The sequence below is a fragment of the Hippopotamus amphibius genome, chromosome 3 (assembly GCF_030028045.1).
Source record: "Hippopotamus amphibius kiboko isolate mHipAmp2 chromosome 3, mHipAmp2.hap2, whole genome shotgun sequence".
NCBI classification, from domain to species: Eukaryota; Metazoa; Chordata; class Mammalia; order Artiodactyla; family Hippopotamidae; genus Hippopotamus; species Hippopotamus amphibius.
Window position 1 is genome coordinate 80,726,304 of NC_080188.1, and position 20,664 is coordinate 80,746,967.

The 20,664-nt window shown below is 37.0% G+C and overlaps 1 protein-coding gene across 6 annotated transcripts in view; it reads left to right on the forward strand.

Annotated features, from left to right (window-relative positions):
* DCLK2 (doublecortin like kinase 2) overlaps window positions 1-20,664 on the forward strand; it is a 155,723-nt gene that overhangs the window by 13,611 nt on the left and 121,448 nt on the right. For all 6 annotated transcript variants that reach the window (XR_009052831.1, XR_009052832.1, XM_057729382.1 and 3 more), the window contains exon 2: window positions 4,646-4,980. Coding sequence is in view for 4 of the 6 variants with exons in the window: in XM_057729382.1 (XP_057585365.1) it covers window positions 4,646-4,980 (335 nt within the window). In the remaining 2 variants the exon portion in view is untranslated. The remainder of the gene's footprint in view (window positions 1-4,645; window positions 4,981-20,664) is intronic.

Below are 20,664 nucleotides of genomic sequence, written 5' to 3' on the forward strand. Positions count from 1 at the left end.
CAAGAGGAATGTAGTTAAACAAAGGAGAAAAGAAGAATGTCCCTGAAACCTCAGCATGAGGAGCAGGAAGGACCCAGATGTTGGGAGAGGGGCTGAACGTTGAGTGGGAGGAGGGTACCCTTGTTGTTGAAAAGGGAAAGGAGGTGGAAAAAGTGGCACAGACTGAAATACATCCGTAGGGACGAAGGTTTTCAGAAAACTAGAAATTAGGGAGTTCCTAGCTTTTAATAGCCTCTTGCCTCTTAAATAGGAGGCAGTGTATTTGGTTGAGTGAGGATGAAAGTTAATGGTTAACAAGGACCCAGGTTGTATTACACAACTGTGGACAATTGGTTTGTCAGCCTGCTAAATATGAAGTAATGCGGAGTGTTTCTGAACAGATGTCAGTGGTGAGAAGCCATGACCATGATGCTGGCGAGAGCTGGACCAAGTGGGAAGACTTTCTCTTCTGCACTGTGCTTGAACACAGTAAAGGTGTATAACCGCTTCCTGCTTCTATCCATCCTCTTTCTATACGGAAAACAAATCTTCTTAAAAAAAAAAAGTTCATTGAAGTATAGTTGACTAACAGTGTTAGTTTCAGGCATATAACAAAGTGACTTGATGTTTTTATAGATTATACACTATACAAAGTTGTTATAAAAGATCGGCTGTATTCCCTGTGCTGTCCCTTACATTCCTGTGACTTATTTTCTGACTAATAGCTTGCAACTCTTAATCCTCTTCACCTATTTTGCCCCCACCCGACTCCTCTCCCCTCTGGCAACCACTAGTTTGTTCTCTGTAATACAAATCCTCTTCTAGATGGTATTCATGTGATCATAATGTACAAAATGATGTCCCACCAATGTCTTTTGGTCAAAGAACAGAGATGTTAGAGACAGAGATAGAATATGAATGTCAGAGTGTGTGTGTATGTATCTCCATTCTCTTCAGCTAAAGACCACCGAGAACATACCTGGAGTCAAACAAGTTGAGTTTGCTACTCATTGCAGCAAGGAAGAATGGACATTATAGGACACCTCAGGGCAGCTCAATAAGAGGTGTGAGAGCTGTCATAGAAATTGGGCTTTGGTTGGATAACTTCAGGGAGGTTCTAAGGAAGCAAGGACTCATTCTGTGTTGGGTACTGTCAGAGGAAGGACAATTCTATGATTGAATATTTCATTAAATCTTATTTGTAGTGGGGGCAGACTCGATTGAGGAAAAAGCTGTAATTGGTAAAGAAGTGGCAGTCACTCATTGAATGACCTTTTTTTTGTATCAATTTATCAAAGCCCCAGAGTGGCTTCATTTGATATAGATATTCTGTGAGATGATATCCCACAGAAGAGCACAGGTCAGACCAGGTTATAGTAACACTGAAGTCTAGCTGTGAATGTCAGACCAATTCTGGACCTCAGGGACTGCTGTGTTTTTCATATATCCATGTATTATATATATACAACACACACACACACAGAACACATATATATCTTTAATTCTAACTTTTAAATGAGATGTTTATCCTTTCCTTGTTTTGGTGAGTGCATTTTTAATATGTATTGATTAGAGTTTAAAAATTTCTCTCACAATGTGGTATTTTATCCATGTATCAAGGTTCATTATTTTAGGATATACTTTTTCAGCTGTATCAGTAGCAGAAAATGCACTACCATTTGGAAAACTTGTTCTCTCCCTGGGGAATGAGCAGAAAATTGAAGATTCTTGAATTGATCCAGGTGGGAAGTGGGTGGTGCTGAGGGTAGAGAGGAGGGGTATTTTTAGAAATGTTTAGAAGGTTAACAGAATGTACTCCAATAAAAATTTAAAAAAAATAGAAATATTTAGAAAGCAGAGTGGACAGAACTTGATGTCAGAATGTAGTGTGTAGGGAAGCCAGAAGGATGAGGGATGACACCCAGGTGTCTAGCTGAGGAGGTTGAGTAGGAAGGGATGTTTATCATCAGGATGGAGGGAGGAAGGGAGAAGTGACAAGTTGGGGGGAGGGGGTGGTGTAACAAATCTTAAACAAGAATCCCTACAGTAGCATGAATGTAGCTGGGGGAAGACTGATTGCTTCTAATCAATCTTGTAGGCACCTAGTGTCTAACAAAGAATAAGAATTTATTGTTTGATTAACAGCAAGAGCGATAACTGCCTAAGGAACCAAGAGCTTAAATGCTTTTGTCTGCATATTCTCTCCCTGTAGGCAAATGTATGTAAATGACAACATTATAATCAGGAGGTTGTTTGATGATGAGGGGGGTGGCGGGAAACCAGGGGAAGCTAGTCTGGGTATCTTGGTGGTGGCTACTGTTATCAAGGTGTGACATCTGTACTGTAGGGATTTATTGATATATGCCCAGTATACAGAAACTCAGGTCTCACCTCAAAACCATGTCTTGAAACTTTGTGCTGAAATATTGAGTGCCAGGGATGCCAAGGTGGGTCTGCTGTCATGTGGGCACCTAGCACATGAGCTGGCACATAGCAGGTACTCAGTGCACATTGTGAGGGAGGAGTCTGGGCTTAACAGAGGAGTGCTCTATGAACTATTCTTTGTGTCTGCCATGGGTGCGGGTAAGGGTGAGGCTCTGTCTAGCGGAGATTGGCGAGCCCTGGTTCAAAACTTGACATATTTGTTATAGAACTGATCCACAAGCTTTTAATAGAAACATTATGGAGAGAGGAAGGGAATTAAAATTTGTCTGTAACCACATGCAAACAAGCCAGGCTTTCTTTACCTATTTTCATTCTGACATTCTGAACCCATGTCAAGAGGCAAAAGACAGAGTTAAAAGGCAGCTCTCCTGGTTGATATGTCAACCTTGCAGGGACGAGGTATTGATCAAGGTGATCTGACATATTAAATTTGCTCTTGTTTTGCCATTGTCATTTCTCTTTAAATTGGGGAAGGCTTTCTCCCAGCCAACTTCTCCCTGACCTTAAAAAAGAAAACTCACTTTTTCTTGCTGAGATTCCTTTTTTATCCTCCTTTTATCTTAATATTTTGGGTCAAAACATACAATCAAATTTTTATCATAGGTGAAAAGAATAGAGCTTTTTCAACATGAGAGTGGTTTTCTCTATAAAATTAAAGCAAAATCAGAATGATTTATTTTAGCTCATTAATACATGCATGTGATGTATAGTTCTATTTTATTAAATTTATACCTACTTTTGAATTACAGGCCATTTTCCCAGATTGTGAAAAATGATAAACCTACAGAGATGGAAAATGTCTAAATGGTGATGGTTGGGCTAGATTTCAAATTATTGGTGTAGCATTAAAGCCTGTAACTGGTCCCCTAACTTTTTTTGGGCAATGGCCCAGTTAGATCTTTAAATAGAAGACACTACTTCTCTTTCAGATCCTTCCGTGTCTCATCTGTTACTTAATGGTTCACGTACCTTTGAGAGTCTTTAAGTTCTCCATTAGTCAGGATTTTAGGAACATCCTGATAATAGTTAAATATATCAGAATTTCAAGAACATCCTGATATAGTTAAATATCATATTCGCATTAATAGGTTTTCCTCAAAAATTCCCTTTCACTATTTTGGTTATTTTTGTTTTTAGCATTTAGGGCTTGTATCGTATTTTTAAAATGAGGCCATCATACTGCATAGGTGAAAAAATAATGAATTCTTTTTAAGTTAGAAGATACCTTGGAGAAAATCTTAGAGTGTAATTCTTTTATCTTGTATGCCAGACAGTTGAGACTAAAAGAATTGCTGACTTCTGAGTTTCCTGAGAGAAAAATCGTGAGTTTTCAATGTAAAATTTGGGAACTTAAAATTAATGAATATTGAATCAGTTAACCAATTAACAAATAGTATAGTTTTTATGTTTTACTTAGTAAAAATCAAGCAGAAGACTCCATGAATAATGAACACATCATTTTAACGACTTAACATCCTTCCTCATTTAAGTAGACGTTGAAACAGTTGTCTATTTAAACTAATTATTTTAAATTCTTCTTCTTCCATTAAGGAAAAAAACGCTTGTGGTATGTTTCTTTGATCTGTCAAAACTCTTCTTTCATTTTTGCAGTTAATTGAGTGATTATATAACAATATAATTTAGTCAGCTATGTGAATTTTTCTTTGATTAGGGCTGAAATCTATAATTGGAAAGAGGAGGAAAACAGTTTTATTTCTTTGATTATATTATTTGGTGATACAGTTATTTCTTCCAGAATGAGACATTAAAAATTAAGTTGGTTAATGGACTTTTGGAAGTAGAGAGTACCTTAGAATTCACCTGGTTCAACAACTTCCCTTTACAGATAATGACGTTGAGAAGCAAAGTGCAGGGAATTCCCTGGCAGTCCAGTGGTTAGGACTCTGCGATTTCACTGCTGAGGGCTTGGATTCAATCCCTGGTCGGGGAACTAAGGTCCCACAAGCCGTGCTATCCAGGGTGACATTTCACTGGAATAAAACCCAGATCTCTAGTTTCTTTGTCCAGTGCATTTCACGCTAATGTTTGCTATTCGCTCAAAAACCAACCTAGATGCTATTAAAAAGAAAGGGGTGTGGGGAGAATGCTGAACCTGTTAAGTTGATGCTTCACTTAATGGGTTTTCAGCATTTGTGCTTTATACAAAATGCTCCTGTGGGTGGGGATAACCACGTTGATAAAACTGATTTTTGCTTTCTAGGTGAGAGTTACGTGTGTGCATCGAATGAACCATTTCGTAAAGTTGATTACACCAAAAACGTTAATCCGAACTGGTCGGTGAACATCAAGGGTGGGACCACCCGAGCCTTGGCCGCTCTCTCCTCGGTGAAGAGTGAAGTGAAGGAAAGTAAAGATTTCATCAAACCCAAATTAGTGACTGTGATTCGAAGTGGAGTGAAGCCTAGAAAAGCTGTGCGGATCCTTCTGAATAAGAAGACTGCTCATTCCTTCGAACAGGTCTTAACAGATATCACCGAAGCCATTAAACTGGACTCAGGAGTGGTGAAGAGGCTCTGCACGCTCGACGGGAAGCAGGTAGGATGTTTCCAGCCCCACACTCTGCATCTTACTTTCAAACTCTCCCTGTACCACGGTGGTTACATAGTTAACAATATGAATTTCATAGTTCACTAGAAATTATTCTAGTAGTCTAATGAGGTGTTGTGTGTGTTGGCCTTTATCATGAAAAATGTAAGTGGCTTACTTGTCTCTTTACCCAAATATCTCAAAAGTAAATGTAGAGAATCGATCATATACTTCTTATGGCTATTGGAAGGGAAATGTAAACTTTTTTTTTAATTGAAGTATAATTGATTTACAATGTTGTGATAATTACTGCTGTGCAGCAGAGTGATTCAGTTATACATGTATATATACATTCTTTTTTTATATTCTTTTCCATTATGGTTTATCATAGGATATTGAGTATAGTTCTCTGTGCTATACAGTAGGACCTTTTTGCTTATCTATTCTATATATAAAAGCTTACATCAGCTAACCCCAGCATCTCACTCCATCCCTCCCCCACTGTCCTTCCCCTTGGCAACCACCTGTCTGTTCTCTGTGTCCCTAATTGTGTTTCTGTTTCATAGATAGGTTCATTTGTGTCGTCTTTCAGATTCCACATATAAGTGATATCATATGATATTTGTCTTTCTCTTTGTGACTTACTTCACTTAGCATGATAATCTCTAGTTGTATCCATGTAGCTGCAAATGGCATTATTTCATTCTTTTCTAAGGCTGAGTAGTATTCCATTGTATATATACACCACATCTTCTTTATCCATTCATCTGTCCCTGGACATTTAGGTTGTTTCCACTTCTTGCCTATTGTGAGTAGTGCTGCTGTGAACATAGGGGTGCCTGTATCTTTTTGAATTATAGTTTTGTCCACATATATGCCCAGGAGTGGGATTGCTGGATCATGTGGTAATTCTATTTTTAATTTTCTGAGGAACCTCCATACTGTTTTCACAGTGGTTGCGCCAACTTACAGGGAAATGTAAATTTCTGAGGGAAAAGTGTATGCTGGAGAGGTTTCTTACATTAAGTGGAATATTCCCTATTTAAGAATAAGAACATCTGTTGACCAGTAGAGTCATTATGGGTTTGGGTAAATCACAGAAGTAAAAATAAAAGATATTTAATGCTACTTATGTATAATATAGAAAGTGCATTTCAAAGAATGTTCTTTTGTAGGAATGTCCACCATGTGAGTTTCGTAGGGAACATTGGAGGTAATTAAGCAGCATTTCTGAAAAATGTACACAAATTACACAGGAAAATGCAAGCCAAATTATGGTAACAATATACCCGGGAATCTAACAGACGAAAAAAAGTTGAGCAAATTGCAAGAATGCGTGAATAGCAGTTATGCAAATATTGAGTTTCACCACAATCAGATTATCATTCCTAAAAAGAAGCACAAGGCCCCTAAGGCGTATTTTTTCCTAATTTCAGTAAAGTTGTTTAGATTTACATTGTATTAAACATTATAGTTTCCAGCATTCAGTTTGTTTCTTCATTCCATTTTGTTTCTTCCCTTTAGCATATTTATTTTGAAGTGTTTGGCTTGGGTGGTGCTCAGAATGGATAATATAAAACACTGGAGTGGTGTCTTCTGGAAAAGCACAATTAGTTTCTGATTTTCTAAGACCATATTTAGTTACTGGGCTGTTTTCTTAAACATAAACAAAATTTTAAAAAGTAGGTTCTGAAAATTCCAGTAGATTATAGTGAGTTTACAATAACTTTTCTAATTAAATTAATAGTTAGAAGGCATAGCATTTCATAACAGCCTGCCCCAAGATAGGTTCACAATATGAATGGAAATAGATACTTTACAAATTGAGTTAATAGCACAGCACAACACAAAACATCTTAAGATTCATCCAGCAAGTAAGTGAAAAAAAATTAGACCACAGACAGAAAGGAGATTTGGTAAGTCAGATAGCTGGTTCTTGGTGGACACAGGGAAGACAGGAAATGGGCAAGACAATTATTTAAGATACCTAACAAAAGGAAAAATGAAAATCAAAGGTGCAGCAGATTAGAAAACATAAATCGCATATAAACAGGAAATGTAATAAAGGTTTTTAAAAACTGAAGCAGATTTGGAAATCTCCAAATGAATGTTGTTCAGGGAAAATGTAAGTAAAATATAGAAAGTGAACATCTAATTGAAATAGAAATCTCTGAAATTTTAATAGTTATTCAAAAACAATTATCTTTGAAAAGGCTCCAGACTAAAAATATTTGTATGTAAAAATGTTAACTAAAGCACAAGCAACCCAAATCACCAATGTATTAAAGAAGAATACTGTTATGAGTAGACTTATGACAGAAATTAAAGGATGGCTTACTTTAAGAAAGCTGTTCATACATGAGATCTAGAGGAAAACGCATGATGGTACACACAATCCCCCCCAAAAGTGTCGCAGAGACATTTGACAAGATACAAAATCTATATTCAAAGATTTGGTAATAAGAATGGGAGGTGAATTCTCTAATACACTAAAAAAAAAAAAGTAAAATTACTATCTGAAACAAAAAGCCCATGTATTGGTAAACAAATGAGTTACAGGAAGTATTTCTATGACAATCAGGTACAAGATAAGGACGCCTGATAGCACCTGGTACTCAGCATTCTTCTATACATTCTTCCTGATTTTTATTTATAGTTTAATTGCAATTTCCATAAGAATGTAAATGAGATTGTTTTGGAGTGAGGGGAGCGATACCTGATAAAACAATTTTTAAAAGTTTACCTGGAAAAATAAGCAGGAAAATTTTGGAAATAATGATTAATGGGCTCTCATGCTACCCAGATATTATGTCAGCATCCTTATAACCATATCAAAAATACATTCCAGGTGTTTTAAAAATATGGATGTCAAGAACGAAAGGAAAATGTGTCAATAGTTGAAATGGCAAAGGATTTCCTAAGTATGAAAGTAGTGGAAAAATCACAAAGGAAAAAGTTGATTGGTTGGACATAAAAATTTAAAGTTTCTTGATGTCATTCAAGGGTTATATGCGTTTATATTGAGTCATAATAGTTTAATATGAAAAAAACCTAACACTACAGTGGAAAAGTGGACAATTTGAGAAGGTAGGAAATAGTAAGCATAAAAAAAGTTCAGTCTCACTAATAAGAATGTGAATTAAGGCAATGAGATATTATTTTTAATATTTAAAATTGACAGGTTTTTTAAAAAAATGTCTTATTTTTTAATGTGCAGTGAATTGGCATTCTTGAATGATGGAAGTGTAAATTTCATTATCTTTATGGAAAGCAATTTTTTTTGTACGACAAAGTATTTTTGCTATTGGAACTAATAAATTCTAGGAATTTATCCTAAATAACTGAAGATACAAACAATTATGCATAAAAATTTTCATCCCAACAATAAGAGCAAAAGATTGGAAACAATTTAAAATCTCTAAAGCAAAAAACAGTTAAATGATGTAACCATAGAATTTATATGTAGTGGGCATTAAAAATTGTGTTGGGGGAATATTTAAAGACACGGGAAAATGTTAAGTGGAAAAAGAAAGAAAAATTCTGTAGTATGTTTTCAATTTTGTGTTAAGAAAGAAAAGTCAAGGAATAATTTTTTTTAATGAATTCAGAAAGAAACAAGATTATAGTTGCCATCAGAAATCCAGTATTTTCTGTTCTGATTTCCACTACTACTTTCTCATGTCTGCATAGAAGCAGAAACTCAAGCACTGAGAAATAAAACAAGATGGATTTCAATCAGATTGTAGAAATTAAAATATTGAGTTAATCATTGAAATTTTAGCATGTGGTTATAAAATGTTAGGAGTATCACTTTTGTCACTTTTTATGTCATAAAAATTAAAACATTATTTCCCATATGCAAAGAAAAGTTTTTTTTTTTCTTTTACAAATTTTAAACAGATGGCTTTATAGCAAAAATTCTTATAAAGACAGAGAACAAACAGAAATAAGTTCTTTATGGCCAAATTGTGTTTCACTGTATAAATTTCTGCAAATTCAAAGAAAAGAGATATTTTTAAACTTTGAAATAAAATGTTTATTTGGAAAAATTATAGATTTCATCTTTGGTAGACACGGCTTTAAATATTATATTTCAGTTTGCCAGGTATCCTTAAAAGCTGTAGTTTTCTAGACACTGATTCAACATTTGTACTATAGGTGGACTTACTATTTAAACTTCAAGTCTGTCTTTTGGTTGGTTTATAAGTATAAAGAGAGATTAAATCTTGCTTTGAAATTTGCATAAGCCTAAGAGTTTTGTCTTGTGCTTAAGGATTAATGCAAACCTTTAAATGGGCACTGTTCATCTTGATTTTTTTCCATAAAATGATTTTTAAAAAACTATTTGCTCTCTGAAAATTCTCAAGAAAAGGACAGGTTTGCTTAGGTGAAGGGAAAGGAATGAGAAAGGAAGTGAGATGTATTAAGGGGTTGTCCCTGTACCAAATTTTAGACTGTCTGCCTTGAATTTAATGTTATTTTTCCTGGTTACTTCCTCCTCACATTTGCTGTTTTCATTTTAATTAGTTTGATCTTTGACACAAGGATAGAGATTAAACAGTTTATAGGCAATTCATCATGAATAGTCAATGAGCCCATTCTGACACCTGTGCTAGGGTTTTAAGGGGCCCTGCTTATCTTTTTTTTTTTTTTTTTTGGGGGGTACACCAGGTTCAATCAACTGTTTTTATACACATATCCCCATATTCCCTCCCTTTCTTGACACCCCCCCCCCTCGAGTCCCCCCCACCCTCCCTGCCCCAGTCCTCTAAGGCATCTTCCATCCTCGAGTTGGACTCCCTTTGTTATACAACAACTTCCCACTGACTATTTTACACTTGGTAGTATATATATGTCTGTGCTACTCTCTCGCTTCTTCTCAGTTTCCCCTTCACCCCCCGCCCCCTCCCCCTGCTTATCTTTTATGGGCTTGAAAACGTTCCTGATTGAAGAGGCAGTGGGGTGTCATGTGCCAGTGAGCATTCATGTTGTGAAAACGATGTCTCTGAAATCTTTTCTTCCCTCAAAGTTGATGATCACATCTTCCTAGTAGTATTGTCTCCATATACAAGGTCTGACTTGGCTAGTACAACTAACTGATGTATTGGTATTTTATTTCTCTTTGTAAAATCACTTCAGATAAAAATCACATTTTAGGATTTTATCCATGTTAACTCTTGGGTTTTCTTTAGTGCCAAGACGTGGTTCTCAGCTGGGTACATTTTTGCCTCCAGGGGACATGCGTCAATGCCTGGAGTCATTCTTTGTCTTGACCGGAGGTGGGGATTCTACTGGCATTTAGTAGGTAGAGGCCAGGGAAACTGCTAACCATCCTACAATGCACAGGACAGCCACAACATAATTCTCTGGGGTCCAAAATGTCAGTAATGCTGAGATTCAGAAATCTTGGTGTAAAGTAAGTGAAATGATTCAAGGGGAAAAGATACTTATTAAAATGGTAACCTTGTTATCAGTTAGGCCACATGATATAAGTTCTGTTTGTCTCAGACCTTACAGACGATCTCATAAGCTCTCTGTCCACTTTTTATCTAATTGAGGCGGCTGTGTTAGAACGTCATGGTTTGTAGTCTTTCTTGTCCTGGATTTTGAACTATTTGTCTTTGTTGTGTGAGGCTGAGATACAGTTGGGTAGCATAGCTTCACAGGGGATTAAATAAAGATGTCCCAAATTGTTTCGCCTGTATTTAAAGAGAAGCCTAACAAATCAGGATTTAGTCTTGTGAAGTTTTAAGTATTTAATACTTAAAAGTGATGTCATGATTATCAATTTTTAAAAAAAATATACAACCTAGGTATTTATAGATGGGATGCCTAGAAAAAAGCATTTGTAAATAGACATCATCACTATTCCCCTAAGTAGTTTTCTTTGAACTTGCAATTAATTTAGATTAAATACTTGACTTTTGTTTTTGTTCTTAAAAACAAAATCTTCTTGAACTTTTAAGTTAAATTGTATAGGAAAACAGGGTTTACTTTTTACATTTTTTGAAAATCAGAGTGACTTTCTTAGAATAAACTTCAGTAGGGGGTAGTTCTTTAAAAGAAAAAGTCTTTACTCTGTTAAAGGACTGAAAGGTCCAAATATAGCTTTTGTCTACATGTGTAAAAAATTCTAGCTTTTAGCTTTCCCAGAAACAGCAGAGTTTTAACATAAAAGAAACATATTTAGTGGAATTTTGGAACAAGTTGATTCTTGTCATGGGCAGAGGCAAAACAGACTCAGAAATTGCTAGCAGTTGATGCTTTGGGGGTAAAATATTTCCAGACTTTGGGACCGCTGCCAGCCTCAGGATGCCCACGTGCCGGGGGTCCTCCTTGGAGAAAAACATGGCAAAACCCCTTGGAGTGCATCCCTCTTATCAGCCACCTTAGAGTTTATGAAGTTTTCCATCCTCACTTTTTTAAAAAGTTTATTTCGTGGATACTATATTATTAATAATATTTATTTTGTATCTTTTATTTTTCCAGCATCACATTTTCTAGTGAAGAGTCATTTCTTTGTAATGACCCAGCCATACTTATTTAAAACAATCTCTTCTCATATTGCTGCAGAAAAATCACGTTTGAATATAAATATTTTCTATAATTCATTTAATCGTGATACAGTTTTTCCTTGAGGTAGATGAGGACAGTTCAGTTTTAATTCTCACACTGCTGCCAATGCGTGCATTTCCTTTTGTGGATAATAGAAATCCAGACAACAGTGTTTTGTCCTTCTAGGTAAATTCACACCTCTGAAGTGTTGGTAGCTGATCTATCTCAAGTAATGGAAAATTTATCCCAATCAGGAATCAACAATCTGTGGGTGACTAGTGGGATTTTTCAGTACAGCCGGAGTCCACGTACAGAAAGGGAGAGGATGTTCATTTGTTCTTTGATCCCTCATTTAAGCAGATATATATCTGATTTTAAAAGGTGGGGGACGCTTAATCTTTGTTTTTTGTTTAATGATCCCCCGTTTTCAAAGAGTGATCTGAAAAGTGGGAAGAAAGAAGGAAGCATTTACATATCCCTCTTCAAGTAAAGTTTGTGTTTTGCCATTCTGATATCCATTGTACAGGCAGTTTACCCTGCTCTTAAATAATACTTTCTCCTTTTTAATGGGAAAGTGTAGGAAAACACTAAAATCCTGTTAGTAACGACTGCGGTTGCAAATTAGGAGAAGAGATGCTTAAGAAGAACAATTTTAGCTCTCAGTGAATTATGCAAGGTAAAGTGTAGGTGAGATAAAAATGACATCACTGCAAACTTTTGTTTCCTTGTTTATTTCTTTGATGTCTAAGTTGGAGTAATGCATGGAACAGTCTTTATTAAATTAGTTTCATTTTTGTTATAAATGTATTTTTCAGGGAATATACTAATTATTAAAATAATATTTTGTCACACGTATTGTGCAGTGCTTAGAATAATAGCTTCATTAGCTAACAGATAATAGCTAATCGCTTACTGTGTCAGGCGTTACGTTGTACTTTACATTAGTCTTCTCCTCTAATCCTCACAGCAGCCTTGAGAATTAGGTATTGCAATTTCCACTTAGTAGTGGGCAGGTTGAAATAAAGAGAAATCAAGTAATCTGCTCAGAATCACGCAGCTGGTTGTGGAACTGGAGCTCATACCCAGAGAGGGTGATTCTAGACCTCGGACTTTCCACAGCTATGCTGTAAGCCCTCTGTGGTCAGGCTTTGGGAAAGGCTTCCATGGTGAGGGACAGGACAAATAACTAACAAGCTAAACAGGGTATATCAAAAAAAATGTTTTTTAGGTTTTAGAGTGATGCAGTTTTACCTGGGGCTTCTCTAACATCTGTGTAATAATAAGTTGTGTGGTAAAATTATACTTTGAATAGGAGCTGAAAAATGAAAAAATAGGTTAAGGAGTGATTATATGCTAGACAAAAAGATGACTCAGGGATATTTTATATGACATTGTGGAAACTTTAGAAAATATAGGAAAAACTAATATCACAATCCTTCCATTTTAGCACTGTTTTCATAATTGAGTATTCCTGTCACTATTTTCATATACACATGTTTTTGTCTCTCTTTTAAGAGAAAACTACCTGGGTAAAATCAGTATATTTCTATTGGAAAAATGCAGAAAAATTCAGGGAGCTGCAAAGAATGAGAGTTTTTTTTTTTTTTCACACCTGCCCTGCTTCCCCAACCTCACTCTAGTTCTTCAGAGGAACCACCTAATAACGTTTTGTTAAGGCAATTTAAATATGTATGTACGCATAGTTTTTATATAACATGGTTTTTATGTGTAATCGTGTGTCCTGCTTTTTTCATTGTTAATCACACTCTTCCATGTTATCTAATCTGCACATTTCATACTTAAATGACTGAATAATGGTCAATTGGCTAGATAGACTGTAATTTCTCTAACCTTTTGCTGGACTTGTGGGTTGTTTCCAGCTTTTCATTCTTTTATCCTCTGATCATCTTGCTGTGTGTAGATTTCAGCATCGTTGAATCAGTTCCTTTTTTTTAAGGATGGATTCCTAGAGGCAGATAACTAGAAGAGACTCATGTATTTCGGGGTTTCAGAGACACAATCAAAGCTGTAGACACGAAGTTGTCCTAGTTGGCAACACTCCTGGCGTGTGCCACAGTGTTTCTGTAGCTAGGAGAGACTTATGATTGGATTAGACATCACAGCCAGGTAAAATGGTCACACTTGATTCCTTGCATGGAAAAAATGTACTTTCTGTGAAATTGCTGTTGTGAAAATCGAAGCCTGCATGCATTCCTCTTACCACCTCTGCTGCTTTCTGTTCTAGAGAGTAGTTTAAGGAGAAAAGGCAGTTGACCTGTGTATCAGTTTTATATTCAAGGCAAGTGATGACAAATTTATATTTGGGAGAAGCTGTTACTGCAGTATGGAAAGTATTGCAATATTCTATCCCCAATAACACATTTATGAATGACTTACAAGATGTTACGCTTCGTAGGGAGAAACTTTTTTTTTTTTTTTTTTAAGCAAATAGCCTATATTATGGTACTATGTCACCTTAACCTTGAACTAAAAGACCTATCGTTTCATTCAGGTTTTTTTTTTTTTTTTTTTTTAAATAACCTTTGCCTAGATGCCAGAAACCCCATGAGTATATTTCTGGTAATCCGTGAAGTCAGGTAACTTTTTGCTTTGTGATGTTTTTGTCACAGTATTGAGTCAGGGATGCACTTGCAATAGTTGCTTTGTAAAAGTTAATTGCTTTTGGTCATAGGTAACTTTTGGATTTGTTTTTTTGTTTTTGTATGCTATCATGAGTGTCTGCTGATCACAGTTTCTATCAATATGTGTAATATGTAATATTACTTTACAAGTTTTACTAGATTTTATGAAAGGGTCATTTATTCATCATGCCTTATGGTGAAAACAAGGACAGGTGCAACGTCAGCATGGTGTTTTAGATTGTGTCATTGAGATAGGAGATCATTTAGTCCAGCTTGCTAATTTTATAGATGAGAAATCTTTGGGGGCTCATAATAGCTTTTGAGAGCATGATGAAATCTGTGGTTCTTCTCTTCCAAGTAAAGCCTGACTCAAAATTTTGTGTATGATCAGCTTGTTTGCAGTTTAAGAAACCCTTCTTTGGCTTGTCTTACTCTGTTCTCTTTAGTTGGAGGAAGTATTTATTTTCAGCCTTGAAGTCACTGATTTTTCTAGGGAGCAAAAGTTAAGCTTGACTGTGGTCATCCACATTCTTGGGGTGCTGCCTCATAGACTAGGAATTAATTGAATCTAAAATGAAAATTGCTTCATGGAGAAAAATAGTGCTGGAGTCTGTATTTGCTTTTTCAGTAACTCTGTGCAATTTTCTGGATTTAAAAATTAACCTCTTGCATTTTTCTTAAGTAAGGAAGAGCACCACACTTCAAGCAGTAGTCTAGCTTTCATGAATATTCTGTATGTGTGTATTTTTAGAGCATTTTAATTGTGCTCTGATGCAGCTGCCAGACTCCCAGCAAAGTGTTGGAAAGCTCGTAGTCATTAGAGGTTCGCCTCCGCAGGAGTTTAATTCTCTGGGCCTGAGGAGAGTTAGAAATGAAGCAACACTTACCCAGAAGGAGCAGCCTGATTTTTCAGGGTTGTTTAAGACTTGAAATAGTCAAGGTTTATTTTAAATTTTCTTTTTTTGTTTTATAAGCGTTTATGGTAAACGTCTCTAAATGTGAACATGAAGACATTTGATTATATTTTTAAAATATGGCTCTTTGTTTGCCCACACGATAAGTCATTCAATGCCATTTTAAGTATGAGTTGTGGAAGATATTTAAATATCTGTGTATTGGTACTTATTGAAACTGACAGTTACATGGTTATGTTTCTGAAGGATTAAGTGTATTAAATACTTAGTCTTTAGTATCATTTCTATGTTTTTAGTGGCAAAAATATTTTGGCTACACATGCCATTGTGAGCATGCAAATTAACAACACAGTCTTTCCTTTTATAAAATGCAAAAGTTGTGTAAGTGGAAACTTGTAAAAGCCCAGTTAGGTAACTTAATCCACATTTTAACATTTTACATCTTTTCACTTAATATAGTAGTCCAGACCTTTACATGTGGATAAAAGGTATAACTTTTGCAGAAGTTTTAAAAGTGACTTTTGCTTCCAGAGCGTTCCTGCCTCGGCAGCACTAGTCAGTCACTCAGTGTCTTAGTCACTTCTTGAACTTCTAGGAGGTGAGAGAGTTGAGGTCAGTGTGATTTGTGCCCTAAGGAGCTGATGATATGCGTTGGAGTCAGAAAAGACAAACTGAAATTGGATTTAAATGTATTCATTTCCTATGACGCACAATTGCATTTTAATATTGAATGAGACAAGGCTCACACTTATGCAATGAGGAATATCATTAAAGATTTTTAGTAATGGGAAAGAAAAGACACCAACATTTAGTGCCAGCTCTTGTGGCAGACTGTTTACACATGTTGTCATTTAAGTCTTGGGAGCACCCTGAGACAGGTATATAGCGATATCTCTATGCAAGAAAAGTTACAGATCATATCATGTCCACAGAACTTTGGCCCTTTGGTTTCAGTTAGACATCTTGATGTGACAGTGCACTTATCCCACAAGGTTGCCTTTGCTCCAGACATCTTTTGTTTACTCTCAGAGCTAGTTTTCAAGATCCAAAGGAATATTCATCTCACTACTTTCAGATTATTCCTGATTGTTTTCCAGAATCTATTAGTCTTTAAACTTGTCTCAGAATGGCTTCCTAGGCTTTTCCCAAAACTTACATTCACTCTCAAATGGTGAAGAGTTTATTAATTTTGTTCTATGGATCATAATTCCTTACTGACTAGCATTTATTTTGTGACTCAAGTTGTCCTAGATTTTTTCCAAGTTGGATTCTGTGTCTTTTTGACATACTTAAGGATACGTGGGAGAGTAAGGACCATAGGGAACCTTTGTCAAATTCATAATTAGGCCTTGTGGTGAACAAAAGTATAACAGCAATTCTGTATCCCACAGACAGCTCTAGATTCACTGTTCTTGGGTGTCTTCTCTCCCTGTGTGTCTAAGACATGTGTTTTCTATTCATTGCACATGATTCCTGGTTGCGGTGCAACTCTGCCTTTGTCTGTCTTAGTATGTTTGCCATTAAACCCCTAGAAAGTGGGGCCTAGAGGATGTCTGATTGAGTTGATCGGTTCTTGTTGAATGTAAGAACATCATCATGGGCCATTAGTCTGTCTCTTCCTGACCTGGAGATGGCTGCTTTTAGGGAAGTGCTCACCAGTTGCTGTGAACAGAATTGCTGTGGTTTGAGTCGTATGAACGGGCAGCCTGTGTGCAATGAACTAGGCTCATGAGGGACTTGTGAGTACTGAGGGATCTAGAGATTCAGTGGTTCTTGACTGGGGGTGATTTTGCCCCGGAGGGGACATTTGGAAATTTCTGCAGACATTTTTGGATGTTTTACCTGGAGAGGGGTGGGGGAGAGTGTGCTCCTGGCACGTAATTGGTAGAGGCCAGGGATGCTGTTATATGTCTTAAAGTGCACAGGGCAGCCCTTCACAACGAAGAATTATCTGCTCCAGAACATCAGTGGTTCTGAGATTGAGAAACCATGGCCTAATTGAATGACTGTAAAGAGGAAAGAGATGGGGTATTGAGAGAAATGCAAATGGTTTTGGAATGGCCAGTGTAAGGGATGTAAGTATATACGTATGGTTACGTATGGTTCTGAAATTAAAAGGTAGGCATGGGAAGGTTGTGCACAGGATACGCTACTTTTCCAGGGTTGTGAACCTCATCCATTAGGCTGTGGGTTGCCGTTGAAGAATGGTAAGAGGATCAGGCTTGCATTTTAGAGTGTTTACTCTGGAGAGTATAGAATGAGTTCACAGAGATGATCAGTCCTAAAGGACTGAAGGTCCCAAAAGCTGTCAGATAATATTATTTCAAAGTTGTGATACGTTCTACAGTTTCCTAAGTGCTTATGGGAGTTGGTTCCTAAACGCTATTCCATATAGGAAGCAGATATTCCTAAAGAAATTTAAGTCGTTTCAGAGGGTAAAGATGTGGTTTGAGCAGGAAGTGAGAAAGAGAATGGGCCACGATCATGGAGTATCTCAAGTCAACGGACAGAAAGTGTCATTTGGTTGGAGATTATACAAAATCCTCATTGTGACTGGAAAAAAGTGTTTTATTTTCAAGATTAGTGTTTAAAGAAGAGCATCAATTTTCCCTGTGCTTTTTATAGTGTCACATTATTTGAGATGTTTGTGGCAGGGTGGATATCAGGATTGTTACTCGGGGTAGTGCTGGACTGTGGGTGAACGCTGCCGTTCCGTACGCGCTGCTGGTCTTGTGGACGCTGCTTCTCCTCCTTTCACGTCGCACACCTGACAGCATCAGGTGATCTGTGAACACGCGCCAAGTTTATATGTGAGAGAACCTGTTGCTACGATATTCTATCCCCAATAACACGTCCATGAATGACTTAAGATATAGTCATTATGACAACTAGGAAACTTGAATACAGAAGTGCTTCTTGGTAGCAAAAGAAAATGTACTTTTCCTTAAAATTATGAGCATGACATAGAAAGTAAATGGTTTACTCCTCATGAGCAAGGTCATGATAGATCTGTTGGAATACTTCAGAACTTTTGATAGCTTTAAAAAATGTAAACACTCCTATGCTTTGGCTCATAAGATGTGTCCTCAGAAATACATTGATAAAGGTCAGTTACTGAAGAACTACCCCTGCTTTATTTTAAAAATCAATAGTGTTTCTTCCTAAAATCAAACTTTTCTTCTTTACTCATGGAAGTAGACATTGCTTTGAAGAGGAGCCTAATCTCCATTAAATGGTTTGGCTTTTCATGCAGTTGTACTTGCAGTTTTCATGCGGATATATTCAGGCTAATTTGATGACATGCAGTTTTATATTGTTTACATTGTGCAATGATTCCTGGTTAATGGCTTCCTCAACGGATGTTCAGAACAATTTAGGCAACGATATGGAGAAGTGAGAGAGCAGGATTAAGACCATGAACTTTTTGCCTGGAAGTTTTTCTGACAGATGTATAGACATGGATATATAGATATCTGTAAATTTTATGTATATTTTTAAATCTGTATAAAATTTCCTTGTTCAGCAAACATCCAGTCTACCAGTCTATGTCATGAATCTGAAATACTGAGACTCGGAAGTACTTAATTTGTATTCACTGTGAGCTTCTGAATACTTAGCTTATTCAGAATGCAGATGAGGTGAGATCCCTGTTCTTGAGGGGCTTACACTCTATTTGGTGAGAAAATGTAAAACACCTGACATAATTAAACAGTGACAAAGGTCTAATAGATATTGTTCTTCAGCTAAGGAACAGAAGCGTAAGCTGGAGGAGTTGGGAAGAGTTCATGAGGAAATAGAATGTAAACTGGATTACAGCTGGGGAGGCTGATTTAGAGAGACTGTCCCCCCTCCTGATACACACACACACACACACACACACACACACACACACACACACACACACACACACACACGGACACACGCACACATGGGGCAGCAGCAAGGGAAAAACAAGTGTGAAAATGAATGGCAGTACTGAGGGAATGAGAATAATGTCAGGTCATGGCAGGAGATGAGTTTGGAGAAATTGGAGAGAGGAGTGGACTTAAGTTCAAAGAAAGGGCAATGTGGAGAGGGACTCTCAGCTTTTGATGAAACAGTGATGTAGTAAAACTCTGCTTTGGGGTCATTCTGCTACTGGACTGATTTTGGAATAAAGGAGGACTACACAGCCCATCAGGGAACCCTCTCAGCAATCAGGGTTGGGTCCTAAGTAGCATGGCAGAAATGGGATGGAGCGAACGATGTGCGGCAGAGAATGCAGACTGAGTGGATTTGAAACGAGCTACCCCAGTGTCCTTTATACACTTGCCAAGCCACGGAGCTGGGTACAGGCCCTACCATGGAAACCCAAAGGCCTGGTTTCCTAAGGGGCCACCAAAGGTTGAACAAGCAGAAATGTCAAGGACCCAAAGTGTGGCTTCTGCAGTAAGCTGATCATTTTATTAAGGGGGCATGACAGCTTGTTATGTTTGAGGCAGAAAGAAGCCTAGTGCATTTCCATCCAGGAATAAATGGAACTAATTTATTTTTAAAAATACCCACTTCATTTTATGTTAGCCTAATGAGGTGGAAATAACGTTTTTGTTGAATTCCATATCACAAATTGCTTGTGTGGGAGTTTCTTTTTAAATAGATGTTGTGTTAAGAAGACAAACTATTGTTTTTAACCTAAGTAAAAGGTAAACCTAGTTCATGTAGCAAATATGCTTATTTTGCTGTTAGCCTGAAAACGTGAAAAAGAGCTACTTTGTGATTGGACCAAACTTTGCAGAACATGTGTAGGAAGCTGTGAAATTGTCATGTGAGAAAATAGCTGATGTCCCCTTTTAATGTTTATTTGGGTCTCTTATCTGAGCCTAAGACCATCCTAGGTTACCAGAGGGACTGGATCCTGTAGTCACTGTTTCTTGTCAAATATGTTTTTTTTTTAATTGGAATATAATTGCTTTACACTCTTGTACCAGTTTTTGAGGTACACCAAAGTCAGTCAGCTGTATTTATACATATATCCCCATATTCCCTCCCTCCCTCGATGCCCCCCCCCCCCGCCCCCATCCCGGCCCTCTAAGGCATCACCCATCATCGAGTTGATCTCCGTTTGTTATACAGCAACTTCCCACTATCTATCTTACAGTTGGTAGTATATATATGTCTATGCTACTCTCTCACTTCGTCCCAGCTTCCCCTTCACCCCCCACCCTGCCCCCCAACCTCGTGTCCTCCAGTCCATTCTCTGCATCTGCATCCTTATTCTTGTCTTGTCACTGGGTTCATCAGTACCATTTTTTTTTTTTTTTTTAGATTCCTTATGTATGAGTTAGCATACAATATTTGTTTTTCTCTTTCTGGCTTACTTCACTCTGTATGACAGACTCTAGGTCGATCCACCTCATTACATATAGCTCCATCTCATTCCTTTTTATAGTTGAGTAATATTCCATTGTATATATATGCATTTTTACTAGAGGTAGAAATGCTGTAAGAATCCTAGGGAGACATCCCCAGACATTGGTCACCAGCTTGTTGCATCTTGTATTTTCCCAAATATAATTTTCTTTAATTTATTTTTTAATCCTTTT